We start from the raw sequence: 18,680 nt of genomic DNA on the forward strand, positions 1-18,680 counted from the left end.
AGGAAGTTAGAGAGAGCAATGAGGTCTCCCCTGAGCCTCCTCTTCTCCAGGCTGAACAATCCCAGCTCCCTCAGCCGCTCCTCATACGGCCTGTGCTCCAGACCCCTCACCAGCTTTGTTGCCCTCCTCTGAACGCGTTCCAGGGCCTCATTTCGTGTCTTTCCTCTCGCTTTCCTTCCTTTACCTTCCCCTTCCCTTCCTTCCTTCCTCGCCCTTGTCCCCATCCCTTCCCTTTGCTTTCCGTCCACCCTCGGTATTCAGCTCAGTCATTCTGTGCCCAGCACACAGAGCTCCCTGTACCTGGCGTCCTCCCCCCTGAGCCCAGCAGTGGATATTTCTCCTTCAGCCCTTTGTGCTGAAATCAATGAACCATCCATTTCTTCTGCTGCCTCCAGTTGTCACCTCTGTGGGATGGAACAAGGTTTAGGGTGGACTTTGAGCTCTGCGTGTGCTGGGGACCCGATGTTGGGGTGGGCTCCTGGGGCACGTCCCCACAGTAGCGCTCTGTGCCTTCATTGCCCGCTGTGCAGAGCAGGGATGGCCCCCCTCCGCCACCGAGAGCAGTTGGGGTTTGAGCCTGGGAGTGGGGCTGAACAAGTATCTCCAGCTGCACTGACTCCATTGCTCACATCATTTATTGTTTTAAAGCACTGACAGAACACATCACACCGTGATCTATATATATAAATTTATTTGGTGTAGATATAAATTTATATATATAAAACCTTTAAACTTCTGGATAGTCAGGACACAAATTTTGGAATAGCTTCACTGGCTACAACGGAAAGAGTTTTGTTATGAAAAACCAAGGGGATGTGCAAATAGCAAAAAAAAAAAAAAAAATTAAAAACAAAATCTATATAATATAAATAAAAACGAGTGCAAAATGAATGAAAGTGCAAAATGTCTATTATCATATCGTGCTCCTTCCACATATTCCCCCTTTTCCTCCCGCCAACAAGGAATAGATGGGTTGCAGGGATGGAGCTCGGCTGTAGCCCTGTTATGTTCCAGTCCTATGGATCAAGCAGTCCCTCCCCAAGAGGTTAAGGAGCAGGAATAGAAGAGCAGTTATCAAGTCGCATTATCTCATGGCTCCCTCTTCTCCTCCAGCTCCTTCCATTGCACTCTGGTCCCCAGATCTGCCTTTGCAGCCATAAAACTTCCCAGAGAACTTGTTCTCCCATAGGGCGGACATAGTCACCCTCCTCACTGCGCTTCAGGTTGGCTGCTCTCAAAGAAACAGAGACTTCAGCCTCACTCCATCACAATGCTGACCGTTTCCACAAAGGAGAATCACCTTCTCAAGAGGCTCCAACTGTGCCCATGTACACAGAGTCACCAGTGGACCAGTCACCCCAGAAGTTGCCAAAGTGTGTGGTGGGACAACTCACATGGTCTGGTGATAAGGAAAAGAAACTTTGGTCCTTCTGCCGTGGTCCTGATGTTCCCTGAAAGGGGCTTCCATGCAATACTCTACAGAGGCAGAGGACTTGCTTAATTTAGAGGTGCAGGAAACCCTTTTTCTTCCTGGCTTCCCTCCTGGGACCAGTAACAACTTCTGCTAATGGAGAATGCATTGCAGGAGACCCTGGGCCACCTCCACGGCCTGAGACCACCACAATTAAACAGTGTCACACCAACAGTGTAGGACATTGTTCTGTGATTTTTTCCACACTGGTACCCACAAACACCTATCCACACACACAAACACGATGCTTTGGGTTTGGTTTAAAAGAATCAGAAACAGCTTATAGGCTTTAAACAGCAAATAGCCCTTAACAATCTGCAGACCCTATAAATCTCTCACTTAAACCACTGCACCAGATGTGTACCCAGAGGGCTGAGAGGAGTCAGTCTAGGAGGCTGATGGACTGATGCTCAAGACAGCAGGCAAGTAAGTGACAGAGACCATCACTGCACACATCACCTTTCCAGTGGCACTGGTTTTCCTGGCAGCTGCTCCCGGGGCAGAGTAACAGCCCAGCAGGGACCTGGGATCAAGCTGTGCCACCAGACCTTACAGGGAGGTCAAAAGAAGCCAGGAGGGGAGTATTGCATGGGCAGAGCTTCCTGCTGATGCCAAAGGCTGGCACAGTCTGGAGCACACACCTCTGCAGTTCTCCTTCAGCAGGTATCTTCTGAACTCACAAGCACCTCTGCACTGCAGAGCAGCCCTGTGTTAAACAAGGCTGTCCATCATTCACACTGGTTTCAGATCTGACATTCCTCTCCTAGTACCCAGGACCAATGCTTAGTCACATCCCCGTGAGGAGGAATGACTTAGCATTAGGTAGTAGATGAGAACAGGATTCTTTCCTAAGTTGCTCCCTTATAAGCTCAATAACCACATGCTGCACGTGGGTAACAAGAGCCAAACAGGAGCCGTTCCATCCCAGACTACACCTGCAGATGTCTCAGCGTGGTCTGCATGAAGTCTCACAGCTGAAGGTCCTGGGACTGCTCTTCCTCTTTCTAAACACACGGTAGCTGAGGAAAGCTCCCTATTAGCTGAAGAGACCAATTTCAGGACCTTCACTGACTGGAGGAGCCACTGTGGGATATAGGCGTCCCCTCCCACTCACCCTCTCTCCACAGCCGACCATGGTGCAGCTCTTGAAAAGATGACGGAGCTGTCTAGGTCAAACCCTAGCACTGACTACATAAATAAATACATGGACTAGCTGCATGAAGACCAAGCAGCAGACATTGCAACAGCAGGTCAAATGCAACCTCAAAGATTTACTAACAAAGAGTCAAAATGCTACATTTCCAAGGGAAGCCTAGAACAGATTGACTCAGGTGTGACAGTGGCTCCCAAGGCGGTTCTGCTCCACACATTGCTGGTGCACTTGCTAAGACACCTCATCTCTGTCTTTGGACACTGGGAAAGGGGGAAAACATATTTTGATACTGGTTTGTCATTCTTGGGAATGGGAAAGAAAGTTGAGTGTGGGACTTGGGTCACATCACTGTAGCCTATGGAGACTCCTTGGGGTGTGTGGCTGCCCTGCAGCACAGCACTGCCACTCCGCTGCTCCAACAACACCTGCAGCAGCTGTGCACATAAGGATGGCAGAGTACAGTGAGTGCCATGTGGGTGCTGCAGGGCTTCATCCCCAGGAGCAGGGGACACATGGAATATCTGAAGAAAAGGTCTTCTTCCAGAACACGACTCTGTTACAGGGGAGAACCAGCGCTTCCAAAGTGCACACATTCTTGCTGGAAAAGTCATATATTAGTAAAAATATAGGAGGGGAAAAAATAAAAAAAAACAACTGCCTCTTGGTTTTGAAGGGAAGAAATCCAGGGACAGCAAGGGATCCTGCTCCTCATACAGGAATGCCCAGGGACCACACAAGGGCAAAATGGGGAGAAGGCAGCTTGGCAGAACTGATTTAGAGAGGCCAAGAATGCCTTTGGAGCCGAGCCCTCATTCTGTCTGTGGATATTTTTTACCTTTCTCAGCTGCTTAATTTCTAGAAAGGGCTTTGCCCATAATACACAGACCAAAGTAGGCTTGATTCTCCCTTGCACAGGACTCTTTTAACTGCTGAAAGGGGTACAATTTAACCAACCACTCTCTCCCACAGACATGCTGGCAAAGACAGCTTGCACAAGAGGAAATGGAGCTTGCTCTACCGTCACCCAGCCCTAGTCCCACCAGGCTTCTCCGTAAAGAACAAAACACAGACGGTCATAGGCAGAGCTGCAGCCAGGACACACTGCCAGAAGGAGCAAGAGATGAGGCCACTGCTTCCCAGCACAGTGAAGGGACAAAGCAAAGTTATCATCTAGCCTTGAGTCACAAGAATTGAAGAAGGCAAAGAGAGCAGAAGCTCCTCTAGAGCACCTAATCCCTCGGAGAGCAACATACAGAGATGAAAAAAAGAACAAAAATCTCTCCCAGTTGTTGAACAAAGACAAGCCTGCAAGCATGTACACAGTCAGTCAGTCCTTTCCCTTATCTCAGCGGCTTAAGCTGAGGTGTCAACCTCCATCAGTTACAGCCTCCACACCACTCCCTCATCCTTAATCACACCCCAAATGTCGTGCAGTCACAGCCGGGTATTGGGGCAGTTTTTGCAATAAGGCAGTCCAACATTCAACCCCTATCTCTGCAGACTGTGGTTAGCCTGTGCCCAATGCTGGAGCAGAGAGGTGGCAAGGAGACTGAGGGAGAGGACAGGAGACAGACTGCAGGAGATGCTGCAGGACACGACAAGCCGCGGGCACTCAGGGAGGTCTCTGTCCTGGCCAGGCAGTTTGGCAGCACCAGTGCTGAAGGAAGGTCCCAGTGGGGCCAAGAAAAGTCACTTTAAGGTGTCATCGGCATTCTTGAACATGAGGATGGCATTGTAGATCTTGAGAGCAGGGCCCAGCTTAACACTCATAATCTTGACAATGTCAGCCTGAGTCAGCAAGAGGAATGCTTCACCATCAATCATCTGCAGAGGAGAGTAGGGACTTAAGGCATTCATCGACAACCCAGGCTGCGACATCCTACAGACAGACAGTGCAGGCACTCTGGAGATGCATACAATCACATTCACTTCTGGCAGCCCACCACAGCCTCCCCCCTGCTCATATGGAGCTTGGCAAGAGCCACCCACAGTGCAATCACTGAAAAGTGATTGCAGCAGAGTGAGGTTGGTCTCTTCTCACTGGTGACAGATGACAGGAGGAGGGGAAATGGCCTCACGTTGTACCAGAGGAGGTTTAGTTTGGATATCAGGAAGAATTTCTTTACAGAATGGGTTGTTAAGCACTGGAATAGGCTCCCCAGGGAGAGTCACCATCCCTGGATGTGTTTAAAAACCATCTGGATGTGGTGCTCAGGGACATGATTGAGTGGAGGGTTGTTAGTTAGGGTAGTATGGTTAGGTTGTGGTTGGACTTGATGATCTTTAAGGTCTTTTTCAATCTGAGCAGTTCTGTGATTCTATGAAGCTGCAGCACCCTCCTCCTGCTCACCAGTCTCAGCCTCCTCAGAGGGACCCTTCTTCACTCAGGCCAAGGGAAGAGGGAAGCACAACTTGATATGGACAGAATCCAGAATCTCCCTCTTGCCACTGCCTGCAAGGGCAGACAGCTGCACACTGGAATGCCATGCAACTGCTGCCCCCAGGGTGGGAATCACTGCCAGGTGGTGGATGTGCTCTAGACATTCAGCAGCAAAGCCACCAAAGGAAGGCCAGTGATCAATTTTTTCCTCCTCTGTTGGCAAACAGCTGTTTTGGGCAGCTGCATTCATCCTCCAGACCTTCTCACCTCATCTTTGAAGAGCTTGGCTTGGTCCTCACAACCCGTCAGAGTTTGAACAAAGCTAAAGACCTTGGAATAAACAGAAAGAAATGTCAAGATGGAAGCAATGTTTCTGTCTGGTGACACCCCACAAGATCACATCCTCATTTCCACAGAAGCTTTATGACTCCTTTAAGTTAACCCATGCCTGGTAGGGCAAAGTGCTGCATTCTCCTATGCCACTCCTGACCTGGGTGTAAGAAGCTGGAACAATTTTTGCCTCAAAGCTTGTTCAGCGGAACCCATCCAAGACATAGCCTGCACAACAAACAGCATGGGTGCTGGTCCTTTCCAGCCTCAGAGTAGCAAGTGCTACAATAGCTTTATCTCCAATAAGCCATCTCCAGACCAACAATACGATTCCCACCGAGGGACTGGGAGAGAAGTGGCGTGCACAGGAGGAATGGGAAATCAGGCAGAGCTGGGTGCTGGGGCTGCCAGTACAGTGTCAGAGGTCCAGCTACCCAGTCTTCAAGAGAGGCCACTACTGATACCAAAGAAAGTGAATGAGAGTGATGAGTATGAATCAGAAGTAAATATTTCATCACAGGAGAAAGAGGGAAGCGATTCCCCATTTGCAAAGTCTATGGGAGGTTTTTTGCTTGTTTGTTTTGTCTTGTTTTGTTTTGTTTTTTTATTATTTAGAAAAGAGAAAACTGATTTGGAAAACTGGTATGCTAAATGAAGACTGTTGTCCTTCACTGCCTGCCCTGCTAGCATTGCATTCAAGCCAAGGAAGAATCTGGTAGTTCTACATATTCTTCCCAAGCCACTGCCACCAGGGCATGCGACTGACAGCTGTCCACACCTCATTAGCCCAGGGAAAAGGCCACTGTTCTGTGCCTGGGATGTGTATCATGGTGCTGCCCAGCCAGCTCAAGTTCTCCCAGTCACGCCAGTGGGTTAGGAACCAGCACACACACTCCAAAACCATCTTACCTCATCAGTTGTCCATTTGGCTACTGTGGTTGCTGTGATGCCAGCCACTCCTGGTAGGAGTTTGCAGTGCTGCTCCCAACATAGAGATAGAGAGCGGTCAGGATGGGCAGACAGGGCAGACATGAAGAGTGACTGGTGCATGTTGTCTGAAGAAATAGCTGCCAATAAAAACGTAAGATATGATATAAAGAAGGGGGATGAGAACATCCTATTCCATTCTACAAGCCTTGGAGAAGACTCTGTTCAGGAGAGGACCTGGGGCTGGGAGCAGATGGTCTCATGGGGTCATGTTATCAAGGGCTAGTGGCTGTCCTTTGAATTAACAGGTTAATGATTCATTGGCATTCAATATGGTGGGACGGGGGATGGTGAGGGAAGTTCAGAGACCAGGCTGACTTTGCCTTGTTCTCTTCAGTCCTTCATGCTGAGATAAATTTCAATTCAAATTTCACACCAGAATACTATCCCTTATCATTCAACTAAATTTAGGTTTAAAACAAAACTTTAAGCCTTAGTCTAATGAGCCAATGATGGCTTCCAAAAAGAGACCTTCATTCACCTTCAGTGATGGGCTGAACACCAAGCCAGCCTATGGTAAAATCAATACTGGCTGGAGAAAATGCCTTACCACCCCACAGCCACTTATATCCCATGCCAACCATCAGAACTAGATGCCAAACAAAATGTTCAGCAACAGGTTCTGTTCTGCAGTAGTGTGGCACATCACACTGAGGATTTGGGGTATAGCACTGATAGGATGAAGGCACAGCACCTCTGGCTGAAGAAGACAAAGTGCCTGGAAAAATGCACAGCCAAAGAGATTGGGTCCCAATTCCCTGCCCCAAAGCATTCAAAGATTCATAGATACTATTCAAGAGAAGTGATGAGGGACCTAGCAGAGTTCTGATAAGAGTCATGGACATCCCTTGTTAGATGGTTTTGACATCATGAGGTCTACACAGCCCTCAGCCTGGTGCTGACCTGTGCAAGGACTAACTGAGCAAGCCAAGGAGAGACATACCTCTGCCAGCCACCACTCCAGCTCCTCAAGTCTTACCCCTGTTCTGCAATAACACCATGGCAGAGGAGCGCACTTACTCTGGAAATCTTCCTGCTGGATCTTCCGGTACTTTGGAGGTCGCCCTCTAAAGATAAAGGAAAACTGATTTCACTTGTGTTGGAACTGGCTAAGGGCCCTCCACCACACTGCACAGAGCAATGCCTTGACAGTAGGAGCAAGGCTTACCCTCAGACCCTGACAAAAAGGGTTGACAGCCAAAGAAACACAATGTGAATAGAAAAAACAAATAGGAGAGGTGTCCAAGGTCACTAAATAAGAGCTGCAATAACAAACACCAGCTGTCAGCAAGCATGCTCCCCTGCAGGCAAGGAGTCTCTCCAACTCAACCATCCATCCTACGGATGCTATGTGTAGCCCAGTGGCTCCACACTGCTGCGTGGGGCTTGCCAGGCTTGCCCCTACCTCCCATGGTGCCGAGATTTCTTCCGCTGAGAGAAGCCAATCAGGTTCCTCTTGCGAGTTGAGGCCTCAGTATCAGACAAGTCTGCCTTAAGCCTGCCCTGGTTCTTCTCTGCCAGAGGGCACCCTGAGAGGCAGTAGTGTGCTGTGAATCTCCCTGTCACATGTCCTGATCCATCACAGCCCGGCGTGGGGCACTTCCTGGAGAACAGAGGGCAAGTGAGAGTTGGACAAAGCATGAGGCAAGAGTGGGTGAACCTGGCTTGGGACCACCCTATGACACCAAATGCTGGAAGCCATAACCCTGGTCAAACAAAGCATAGTAAAGACTTGCTGATCACATTCCCTGGAGTCATGGTGATAGCTGCATGGGTTCATAGATACGGCAAATCCAGTCCCTCCAGGTATGAACACCTGTCCTATCTTGTCCACTGGCATCACAGCCACCCTGTGCAAGTCAGCAGAATGCTGATCAAGCACATCAGTGGGGTTCGTAGGAGTGCTTCCTCACAAGCATTAAAATTAGCCTCAGAGTAAGGCATGTGCCATGACTGTGACTAAGCAGGTAAACCCCAGGGAGCCAGACTTGCCTCCCTCATTCTCAAGTACTCTCTGCTATACTTGCTCCTCTGCTCTGACCACAGCTTGTCATGCTGGGATCAGCATTACACCAGCACTGATTTCCCTTGAAAAGGGTCATGCAAACAACTGACAAAGCCTTGAGGGAGATGTCCCCTCTCAGTACTTCCCAATTTACAACCTCACAGTGGAAGGTGAGGGGCGGGAGGAATATTATCCTCCAAGCATCATCTACCAATACAAAAAGGACATCCTCTACAAGGCTTATAGGACCCCTTGCAGATGAACATGAAGAGCATCCCCAGGAGCTCTGGGGAACAGGACAGCTGCAGAAAGGAACACATCAGCTCATCAGCGGTTACACTGGCAGCAGGCTCCAGGGGCAGAGCCAGGAACAGGAAGGGTGCAAGGAAGGACTGGTTGCTGACAAGCTCAGAGGAAGGCCCTGGCACAGAGTTGGCAGGGAAGCTTTGCCCCTTTGAGCTGAGTTGGGGAACTCACCTGTGGTGAAAACTGTACTTGGAGCTCTTGGAATGAGGAATGTTCTTGCAGCCCAGAGTTGGACAGCTTGCGTGAGCAGAGGAAGCTGGTTCCTTTGGCCCTAGACCAGAAGAACAGAGGACAGACTGTCACAGACATAGCCCCAGACACCCCAGCCTGCACCAAACCAAAGTATTTTCCCAGTGAAAGTCCTTCCTCCCTGCCCACCCTTGACCAGCACAATGGATGCACGTGGGCAGGTGATATTGACTGTGGGGATCTGGCACACCTGGGCCCTGGTATGAGAACTTACTAAGAGGAGGCTGCAGTGGATGACCAGTTTTTGAGCACCAGCCTATGGGATGTATGTCTGGATGATCTGCATCAATCCAGAAATCATATACGTGGCTCCAGCCGTCAAAATGGATCTGAAGAAATAAGTAGAGAGGTCACCCTTTAAACCTCAGTGTACCTCCATGAGCAGCTCTGAAGTCTTCCAAGCTGATAGCATACAACAAAGCAGGGATGAACTGCAACACAAGATTCTGCTCCACTCCTGGATCCAGGCACTAGGATTTGCCATCTGCCATTTTATGCACTGTGTGCTTCCACAGACCTCTATACACCTTGCTATTGCAACTGGAAGTTAATTAGGAAGGGCAAGAGCAGGCCAGTACAGCGCCTGGACCCAGGCTTAGCAGCGAGACTTCAGAACCCACTTTTATCCTGTGATCTTCCACATCCTCCACACTGGCCACTCGGATGAAGGAAGGAGTCCTCCTGTCCACTGCCTCCAGCTTCATGTTGACTAGGAAGCCATGGGGCGGGCGCTGGGACAAGGAAAAGTATAGATCAGGAGGGAGGAGGGCCATGCTCCAGGATCCTGTTGCCCCCAGACTACTTTTCTTTCCCAGAAGCATAAGTGTTCCCAAAACCCAGTTCCGACCCCCTGTCCTGTTCAAGTAAGAGCCATTGCTGCTCATACGGGCTACCAGGAGAATGTGAACAGACCTCCAAGATCTGAACTGTATTTTCAACAAGATGGAAAAGCTATGCCCAAAGGGAGAAAGACTTCAAGAGTCATTTGGGGATTCTACAGCACAGCTGCACTTGGCTGGACATAGCTGTTAACGCAAGTGGAGATAGCTATCAAGCAAACTTAAATGATTTCCCATCACACAGCTTCTGTCTAGCAGAGGTGATGGACATTTTTCCAATTTTTCCACATTCTGAACTATTTGCCCAGGACAGCCTTCACTTCTGAACCTTGAGCATAGAACTTAGTCCCAGGCCTGTGGTAAGAAGATGCTAAACATCTCTTTACTCTTCATAAATAAAGACCTGACAATGGAGAAAACCTGAATTCTTGCCCAGGTACAATGGAGAAGACAGTGTGGCACTCACCACTTTAAAGGCCCAAGCTGGAACAGCAGATGCTCCTGTTTCTTTTAAGTACTTTTCCCAGATGAAGTTATCAGGGTCAGGATAATCTAGAAGGGAAAGATGCAGAAGGTGAGACACACAACAGCAGGAAGATGGCAAGTAACCCAGAGACCTTGAAAGACCAACTATGCCTGTGCCACATATGTGGAAACATAAGAGACATTGAGACGTGCTACTATTTTGTCCTGGACCATGAAATCCAGGGTGAGGGGAAGCAGGACATTTGGGCCTGCACACATATCTTGGGTCTTCCTGACCTTTCCACTTGGCCTGACACTAACATCATGCTGGACCTGAACATATTTGTACAAGAGACTCTTGTACATGCCACCTCCTTGCCACAACCTTGCTGAAGGGAACTGCCTGGGCCTGCAGGCAAGCACAGGCCATGGGGTTTGACTCCCCAGGCATCCCGTCCCACCCCAGAAAGCCTGTCTCTGAGGTGATGTGCCATTGAAGGCTGTGCTCCCCAGCTATCAACTCACCTTGAGGAGGTGTGAGGGGTTTGCCATGCTCCTGACACCATCCGACTGGGTGAATGTATGGACTGCTGGGGTCACACCTAGAAAATACATCTAAACCATTATACAGGACTGAGACACCTGTCTCACCCCTGCTAGACTGTGCAGGCTGCCAGGGCCTGGGATAGGCCAGCAAGTGGCACAGTCTAGATCTACACCACCAGCAAAAGCCCCTGCAGAAACAAAGGTTTTCTACAGCACCTTCAGCCCTGAGTGACCCAAGGGTCTCCAGGCCCTAGGAGGGCAAAGGCTAGAGTAAAGTAAAAGAGTAGAGTAGAGTAGAGTAAAGTACTCCATCTCACAAGAGCAGGACATGAGTGTGAGTTGCATGGAAGTGCTGTGTCAGAGCTGCCCAGGGAAAAGCAACCCGGGGGGGGGGGGGGGTACATGCCACATCTTTCAGACTTCACAGCAGTCAAATCTGGGGAACCAGCAGGGCTCACACCCTGATCACAGCTCCTAGTATGTCACAGAATACTTGAGGTCTGCCTTGGATCAGAGTATGAAGCACTTATTTCGTGTACCCAACACCAGCAAGGAGCAGCCACAGACAGAAACTGCTGCAGACACACAGCTCCTTGGGGTGCAAAGTAAGAGGCTATCAGTCACAAAGCAGAACTCTATTTGTGCTACTTGGCATAAATTAGCCTCAACTGGGACACCTCCCCAATCACATCCACAGAGGCAAACAATGCCTCACCTACAGGCCCAGGAACTCTTTTCAAGAGTAGGTATCCAGCCTCTGCCTCAGCTGCATTGCAGAAAACCCTCTCTGACACCCAAGTGGGTATCAGGGCAAGCCTATGGTTTGTAATTAGACCCATCTCAGCCCCATGTTAACTAAAAGGCCACAGCAACACCCCAGACAGTGACAGTGAACAGGTAAAGGCTTGCACCCCAGCACAGGTGAGTGACACTCTTCTTCAGTCTCATAATGGTCTCAAGTTGCACCAGGGCAAGTTTAGATTGAATGTTAGGAATCATTTCTTCATTGAGAGGATGGTCAAGTATTGGAACAGTCCATCCACGGAACTGTTGGAGTGTCTACCTCTGGACATGGTTTAGTGATAGGACTTAGTAGATCAGATGATGGTTAGACTTCAAGATCCTGAATGACTTTTCTAATCTGCATGATTCTATGATTGTTGCTGGGACAGTCTATGAGTGTTACAGGGTCAGATTGTTGCTGGATCTGCAGCAGCATGCTTGTGGTATTGTCCTGTGTTTGCTGAAGTACCTCATCACTCTTGCTGAAGCAGCAGCAAGGAGCTACTGAGAGCTGGCACTGGGAACCTTGAAGCCTCTGTGCACTTACCAGTAGTCATAAGTATCATCCCAGTTGTCAAAGTGCACCAAAAAGCGATCATCCACCACATCAGTCACTGTGGCAACACAGATCAGGGAAGGATTCATGCGGTCCACAGCCTCAAGCTTCATGCCCACCTCAAAGCCTGGAGGAGCCTCATGCTGGGAGGAGAAAGAGGCAGGTTTCTTTCACAGCCTCAGTCCCAACACCCTCCTCACCACATTTCTTGCCTGTTGCAAGAGAGCAGCTGCCTAAAATAAGACCCTTTGAAGCCTGCAGGCAGGCCTACACTTAGGGTCAGAAGGGCCTATGTACACAAGAGAACAGGCAGAGGTTAATTAAATCACCCTGGCCATACAAAAAGAAAGAAAAAAGTCTTCAGACCCTCAGGATCTTCTATAAGGAGAGAAAAACTGCCTCCAACTTATACTGATTTCAGTCTAGACATGTTCCTCCCATGTTAGCTACTAATGCCCTAGGTTTGGTAGAAAGAGCTGGGATTTTATATTCCACTATATTCTCACTTCCTTTACCCAAGTTGCTATATAAGAAACAAAGGCAGAGACAGAGATAATGAAGACAGAAAACAGGCAACGGAACATTAAGAGTTTGTTTGGTTTTCTTTGGCAAAATATTTGTTGAGAGTAATATCTATTTTTCCCCACTCAATACCTTTGTGACAGATGTTAACAGTCCATGAGACAGACCCAGATGATTAAGCAAATCAGCCCAACTCAAATCCTGGGCACAGCAAGCCTGTGCCCAGGGTATAGATCTTCAGCAGCTAAACACACCACATCTTGACACAAGTAGTGCATTCGCTTGGCACTACGCACTGTGGTTTTGAGAATTGTGGGGTGAAAAGAGAAAAGACCAACATTCACTTGGAGAGGAGTCACCCCAAACCTGCAGGCTCTGACAGGGAGAAGCTGCTACTCACAGTGTTTCGGATCAGGAAGAGGTGCTTAGGAGCTGCCTGAGCCTTTGTTATCTTCAGGTAGTTTGTCCAGCTGAATTCTTCTTCCTTATAACCTAAAACCCCTCAGGAAGAGAAATGAGAGCAGCAAGTTCACAAGGGAGCCAAGAGGTCATGTGGTTGAGCCCAGACATCCTAATCCAGCCAACCTTCACACCAAGGGTGGGCAGGGTTTTAAACAACCCTCGAGCACCTACAGCCTGTGGTTTAGGCCAGTGTCTGACTTCAAGGGGGTGCTGTGAAATGTTAGCATTGGAGTGGAAAAACAGCTCAGCACTGATCCTTTGCCCAGGAGTTCACTGCACCCAGGTTAGGATAGCACCACTGGGCCCCAGCCTGGTACATCCAGGGCAACAGGACTTTGCCCCAGAATGGAAGGGAAGTTTAATGTTGATGGGTGCCTAAAGTGGTATCCTACAGCAACACCCAGTACAGTATTACCCCTCCTGGAACCCAGGGAGCCACCCATCCCTATGTCCTACTCTTGAACTGGGGGCTTCCTTCAATAAGGCCCATCAACCAAGACTCTTACCTTTCGGAGGCTGGAGTTTATGTCCCGTCTCTTCAAACCAGCCAGCAGGGTGGATGTCAGGGGAGTCAGCATTCAGCCAGAAATCATGGCACTCAGAGTAGCCGTCGAAGTGGAGACGCATCCGATAACCACATACCTACCCACAAGGAGGGAAGAAGAAGGAAAGGACCATGGAAACCTCTTGCTGTCCCCAGCTGGGACCCCTCCCACACACCATTTCAGCATAGCACTTAAGGAAGCCAAGCACAGCCTCTGTGGGTGCTATGGATGCCTGTTTAAGAGCATCAAGGAGCAATTACTCTGTAGGGCTTCTTTTGTTAAGAAACAAAAATTGTATGCCCGTGCACAAATCAGGATGCCAGACCCAAGAGCTATCCAATATGGAGTAAGGTAAGTACAAGGCCATTGCTAGCCAGCTTCTGAGCAGGGGGTTTCAGGCTGGTGCTTAAGGTGCCACAGTAAAATATCTTTGTATTCACTTTTTGTGATGGATCCACTGAGTGCAAGTATTCTCTTTTCTGCATCTGTGGGAGATGTTTGCACAGAAGATTAGCTAAATGTCATGTTCCTTTGATGAAATCTCTCCAGTAGCAAGAACAGTGTCTGCTGCCACATGGGTGATTTTCCTGGCTGCCTGTGGGCCCAGAGAGAAATGCAAGGCAAGCCTGATTTGGGGGCATGGCAAGTGACTGAGTGGAGATTCCCAGAGCCAGAGAGTCTCTGTAGACACAAGAGCAATGGGAGACCTTCACATCTGCCATCTCCAGGGCTCAGACATGTCTGAGTGGCATCAACTAAAAAGTAAGAATCCATTGCCACTACCACAGTCCCCCATGGCTCCACTGTGTCATGGTGTAAGGAGAATAACTTGGCTGGGACATGGCAGCTGCTTTGCAGCACTGTCTCCTGCCCTTACAAATGGGAAGAAAACACTCATTTGCTTTACAGAGGAGACAGAGTGCTAGCTCATCTCATGCAGTACTGACAGCAGAATGCAGGTGAGGGCCCCAAATCCATCTTCTCCACCAGCCTCACAGCAGCACCTCCTCTCCTGCAGAGCCTCCCCCTGGGCAGGAATGAGAAGCACAAGGATGGGCAGAAAGATGCAGAAAGCAAAGGCACCTTACCTCAGCCACTGTCAGGATAAAGTACATGGATGGGTGCTGTGGATCAATTCCCTCCAGCTTCATCCCCACTTTAAAGCCATTCTTGTGCTGGGAAGCTATTTGGTACTGAAAATAAAAATTAAACAACAATGTAAAAGAATGGCAGATGTAAATGGGTCCAGAACCATCCCAAGGAACAACCATCAGCCTATGGGAGCTGCTGGGCCCAGGAGATTATGGGCAACAGATTATGTTTTTGGCCAAATTGTTAGGCTTTTCCACAGAAAAAAACACCTTACTCCACGTCCTTGTGGGTTTGTGACTCTTGCTGCTGTCAGGGCAGACTGTCCCTGGGCTGACAGGGAGTGGGGCATGGGGTGTGGGCTCCTCTAGCACCCTGGCAATCAACGAATGGGAGGTGGGGGCACAGATCCCCTGCATGGCCTCAGGAGAGCCCAGGCCGGACTTGAGGAAGGACTGGAAGGGCTCCACCAACCTGCCAGATGATAGGCAGACACGAGGCACTTGGGACAGGGACAGGGACAGCACCCTGCTGGGGAGAAGGACTTGGGGTCAATCAGAACTGGAGGCTGATTGGTCACTTCCAAGTGAAGATGGGAACCCCACTAAATAGGGAAGCAGGGAATAGAGGAGAAAGAGGAGGAGTGGGAAAGAAAAGGTACAGAAAAGAGAATATGAAAGAAGGAAAAAGACAGGAAAATCCCAACTCACATCCTGGAAGAGATCTAAAGGGGCAGCGACAGCTTTCTGCTCCTCCAGGTAGGACGCCCAAGACCAGCCTTCTTTCTTCTCCTCGCTGGCACCTGAGCGCAGCACAAACGCACACACAAGAGGCGCTGCTGAGGTTCTGCTCCAGCTGCAGTCCCTGCCTGCCTTGGGGCAGGTGAGCACATAGGTCCCACTGGGGCCACATCCCACTCTCACACACGGTCCTGCATACCTGCAAAGCTCAGCACTGTACTACCAGAGCCCCTTCTCCAGCAAACCCGACCAGCTGTCCAAGGAGGCATAGAGCCAAGCGAACCCCCTTCTCACACATGTTCCTGTAACCCAAATGTCTTTTGCTGCTGTACAACATTAGATGCTCTAGAAAGCATCTAATGGCCATGAGACACAAGCGATCTTGTGCAAAAGCATCAGGACACCTCTGTAACCAGCCAGTACATCCGAAATGGCCACAGCGCTGACAGATCTGGGACAGCCAGCATAATCCATCTAGAAGTCTGGGAATCACTCCCCAATGCAAGAGGCTCCCAGCCAGTCAAACCACCTTCCTCTACTATTTCAGAGGTACGAGCTCTGCTATCTTCTCTGAGATATCCACCTGAGTCCTCCCCAGACACCAGAGCCACTCAGATGCTCTAGAAATGCATTTACCCCTACAATACTCACTTAAGGATGACAATACCCAAATACAGCAAAATATGTCCAGGGAATGCATGTGTACAAATTTCATGCTTCTGGAGAGTGACAAAAACACCTAGAGACAGAAGGTGCACCTACTCTGCTGCACCAAAGTATCCAGGTGCATATTTTGTCTACTGATGAACTTCTAAAACATGAGAAAATAAAATGCTGAAAATAACAAAGTTCAGCACTGCTTACTTGTAAGCAGCAGGGAAGATTCTGTGTTCAGGGCTCAGACTGTAGAGAAAAGGACCTGGCAAGCACATAAAACCTTCCTTTTCAGTAGTGCTTTACTCACTGTACTCTCAGAATCATAGAATGGCTTAGGTTGGAAAAGACCTTAAATATCACCTAGTTCCAATCTCTCTGCTGTGGGCAGGGTTGCCAAGCACTAAATCAGGCACTAGATAAGGTTGCCCGCAACCCCATCCAACCTCACCTTCTAGGGATGGGGCATCCACAGCTGTGGCAGGGCCTCACTACTCTCTTAGTGAAAAATTTCCCCAACATCAAATCTACATCTTCCCTCTTTGAGCTCAAAACTGTTCCCCCTTGTCCTGTCACTATCCATCCATGTAAAACATTGATTTCTCTCCTGCTTACAAGCTCCCTTAAGTATTGGAAGACCACTCTAAGGTCTCCCCTCATCCTTCTCTTTTCCAGGTTGAACAAGCCCAGGCCGTCTGCACAGAAGAGGAGCTCCAGCCCTCTGAGCAGCCTCATGGCCCTCCTCTGCACCTATTCAAAATCAGGGTTTGACAACCATGTAGAACCTGTTACAGTCTCTACATTTTCCTATGGAGGTGAGTATAAAGCTGGAACAGTTTCAGTTTGAAATAACTTTCACTTCAAAGAAAATATATTTTCCATAGATGTTTACTTCCAGTATTTTCACAGTTTTTCCTCTCCTCCCTCACCCCTCATTATACTCCAAGGCGGGGAAAAAAAACAACAAAAAAAAACAAGGAAACAGTGCATCCCTCAGCTTGTCCAATTTCTCTCTGATTTCACCGCAGCTCAGTGTTTGAGATTTGCTCTGATTCAGTCTAGGAACAGATGTGACAAGAGCCAATCCCAAATGACTGGGCTCCTACAAGCCAAGACCTACAGAAGCAGCACCCAAATCTGTGAGCTCTTGATTCCCATTCAAAGAGAAGGGAACAGCCAGACAAGGCACAGACAGGTTATTGCTCAGGACAGCAGCTCTCAGAGTGGATTATCCACATGGGAGGGTTGATTCCCATAGGGAGTGACCACAAAGCACTGTACAGTATGACATAGCTCCTGAAGAAGACACAGCCATATCTTGTAAGGGTGCAACCATTCCACGGGGAGAAAGAGAGGAAAGGAAAGAAAGGGAAAGAGACAGAGAGAGCAGGATCAATCAAGCAGAGGAGTTCACAAGCTTTCAAGAACATATACCAATGTGTGGCACTGGTGCTTGACTCTGCTCGAGCACCAAAATGCTGGTTCATCCCCACAGGACTGCAGTGGGATCCTGCAGCCCTCACCATACGTTCCCATCCACACTACTGTGGCAGAGGATTGCTCACCCCACCACCTACCTGGCCCCTCTGTACTATGCTGGCTCCAAGCGTCAGCCTCTGGATTGCTGATGGCAGAGTCTCCCACAGAGTTTTTCAGCTCTTCCTGCTTTTCCTCCTTGACACAAGAGCAGACAGAAGTGCTACATGTCAGGATCCTGCGCAGAGGTTTATGCTGCATGTTGTACCTTCACACCAGTGCCAAGGGCCAAGATAAGCCTCCAACAACATCCATGTTTCAACTGGTACTTAGCCCAGAAATGGGAAGCCAACGGGATCAATCTGAGAATCTGACAGGGAAATTTTGGTACTGTGTGGTAACAATCACATCTGGTTTGGATCTGCTTACAGCCAGGCCTGGCAAGTAGAGCTTCTTTGTCTTGTCAAACAGTCCCGTCCCCCAAAAACACATAACACAGATAGGTGCTCTCTTCAGCACTTCTACTCTAGAGTAGCCTAGACTCAAGACAGTAGTTGAGAACATTCAGTACCTAAAGCACCCCAGTCAGAACATGTCCAACACTGAGCATTCCCATGTACTCAGTATGCGAAACAGCCAGTCAAATTGTCTAGAAGCCATGACACTCATCTTTTTGGCACTAACAGCTTCTGGTTACCTCCTCAACATACTGCTAATGTGGCACTGAAAAACACTTACTGCACACAGTAAGACTGGCATGGACACACACATGCTTGCCCTGCCTTCTTCCTACCATTTGCTCAGATTCATAGTCTTCTTCTGAAGGGCTCTGGTAGTCCTTCCTCTTTCGTTTCTTCACTGGCTTGAGGATTTCAGGGGCACTGGTACTACTGGCAGAGTTTTCCACAATGACAGACCTACACAAAGGAAAGTAAACCACTGTGGTCCAATATATGGCAGTATCTGTGGTGCTGGTAAGGGAGTCAGTCCTGGAGAAGTGCTGTTGTCCCATTTCCTATTCACACAGCATCCCATTCCTCCTGACTAACTTACACACTCTTCTTGGTGACAAAGCTGGCAAGCAGTCAGAACGAGAATGTAGAGCAGAACCACCCTCATGCA

At 49.0% G+C, this 18,680-nt stretch overlaps 1 protein-coding gene across 11 annotated transcripts in view; it reads right to left on the bottom strand.

Moving 5' to 3' along the window:
* Positions 1-674: 674 nt before the first annotated feature.
* The window catches only part of L3MBTL1 (L3MBTL histone methyl-lysine binding protein 1), a 32,245-nt gene continuing 14,239 nt past the window's right edge, over positions 675-18,680 (bottom strand). For 4 of the 11 annotated variants that reach the window (XM_015881298.3, XM_085520012.1, XM_015881302.3 and 1 more), the window contains 17 exons: positions 18,352-18,475; positions 17,660-17,756; positions 15,399-15,490; positions 14,688-14,792; positions 13,561-13,696; positions 12,993-13,093; positions 12,062-12,213; positions 10,711-10,787; positions 10,187-10,272; positions 9,502-9,612; positions 9,096-9,210; positions 8,804-8,903; positions 7,727-7,924; positions 7,342-7,388; positions 6,244-6,401; positions 5,272-5,334; positions 675-4,448 (listed from right to left, as the gene is read on the bottom strand). In XM_015881298.3, the coding sequence (XP_015736784.3) occupies positions 4,314-4,448; positions 5,272-5,334; positions 6,244-6,401; positions 7,342-7,388; positions 7,727-7,924; positions 8,804-8,903; positions 9,096-9,210; positions 9,502-9,612; positions 10,187-10,272; positions 10,711-10,787; positions 12,062-12,213; positions 12,993-13,093; positions 13,561-13,696; positions 14,688-14,792; positions 15,399-15,490; positions 17,660-17,756; positions 18,352-18,475 (1,897 nt within the window). In that variant the 3' untranslated portion in view covers positions 675-4,313. Of the gene's footprint in view, positions 4,449-5,271; positions 5,335-6,243; positions 6,402-7,264; positions 7,406-7,726; positions 7,925-8,803; positions 8,904-9,095; positions 9,211-9,501; positions 9,613-10,186; positions 10,273-10,710; positions 10,788-12,061; positions 12,214-12,992; positions 13,094-13,560; positions 13,697-14,687; positions 14,793-15,398; positions 15,491-17,659; positions 17,757-18,351; positions 18,476-18,680 lie in introns of those variants that run through there. The other 7 variants (XR_001559060.3, XM_015881299.3, XR_001559059.3 and 4 more) reach the window with 7 other exon arrangements.

This window comes from Coturnix japonica, chromosome 19 (assembly GCF_054131305.1).
Source record: "Coturnix japonica strain WE chromosome 19, WE-NBRP24, whole genome shotgun sequence".
In the NCBI taxonomy this organism is placed as follows: Eukaryota; Metazoa; Chordata; class Aves; order Galliformes; family Phasianidae; genus Coturnix; species Coturnix japonica.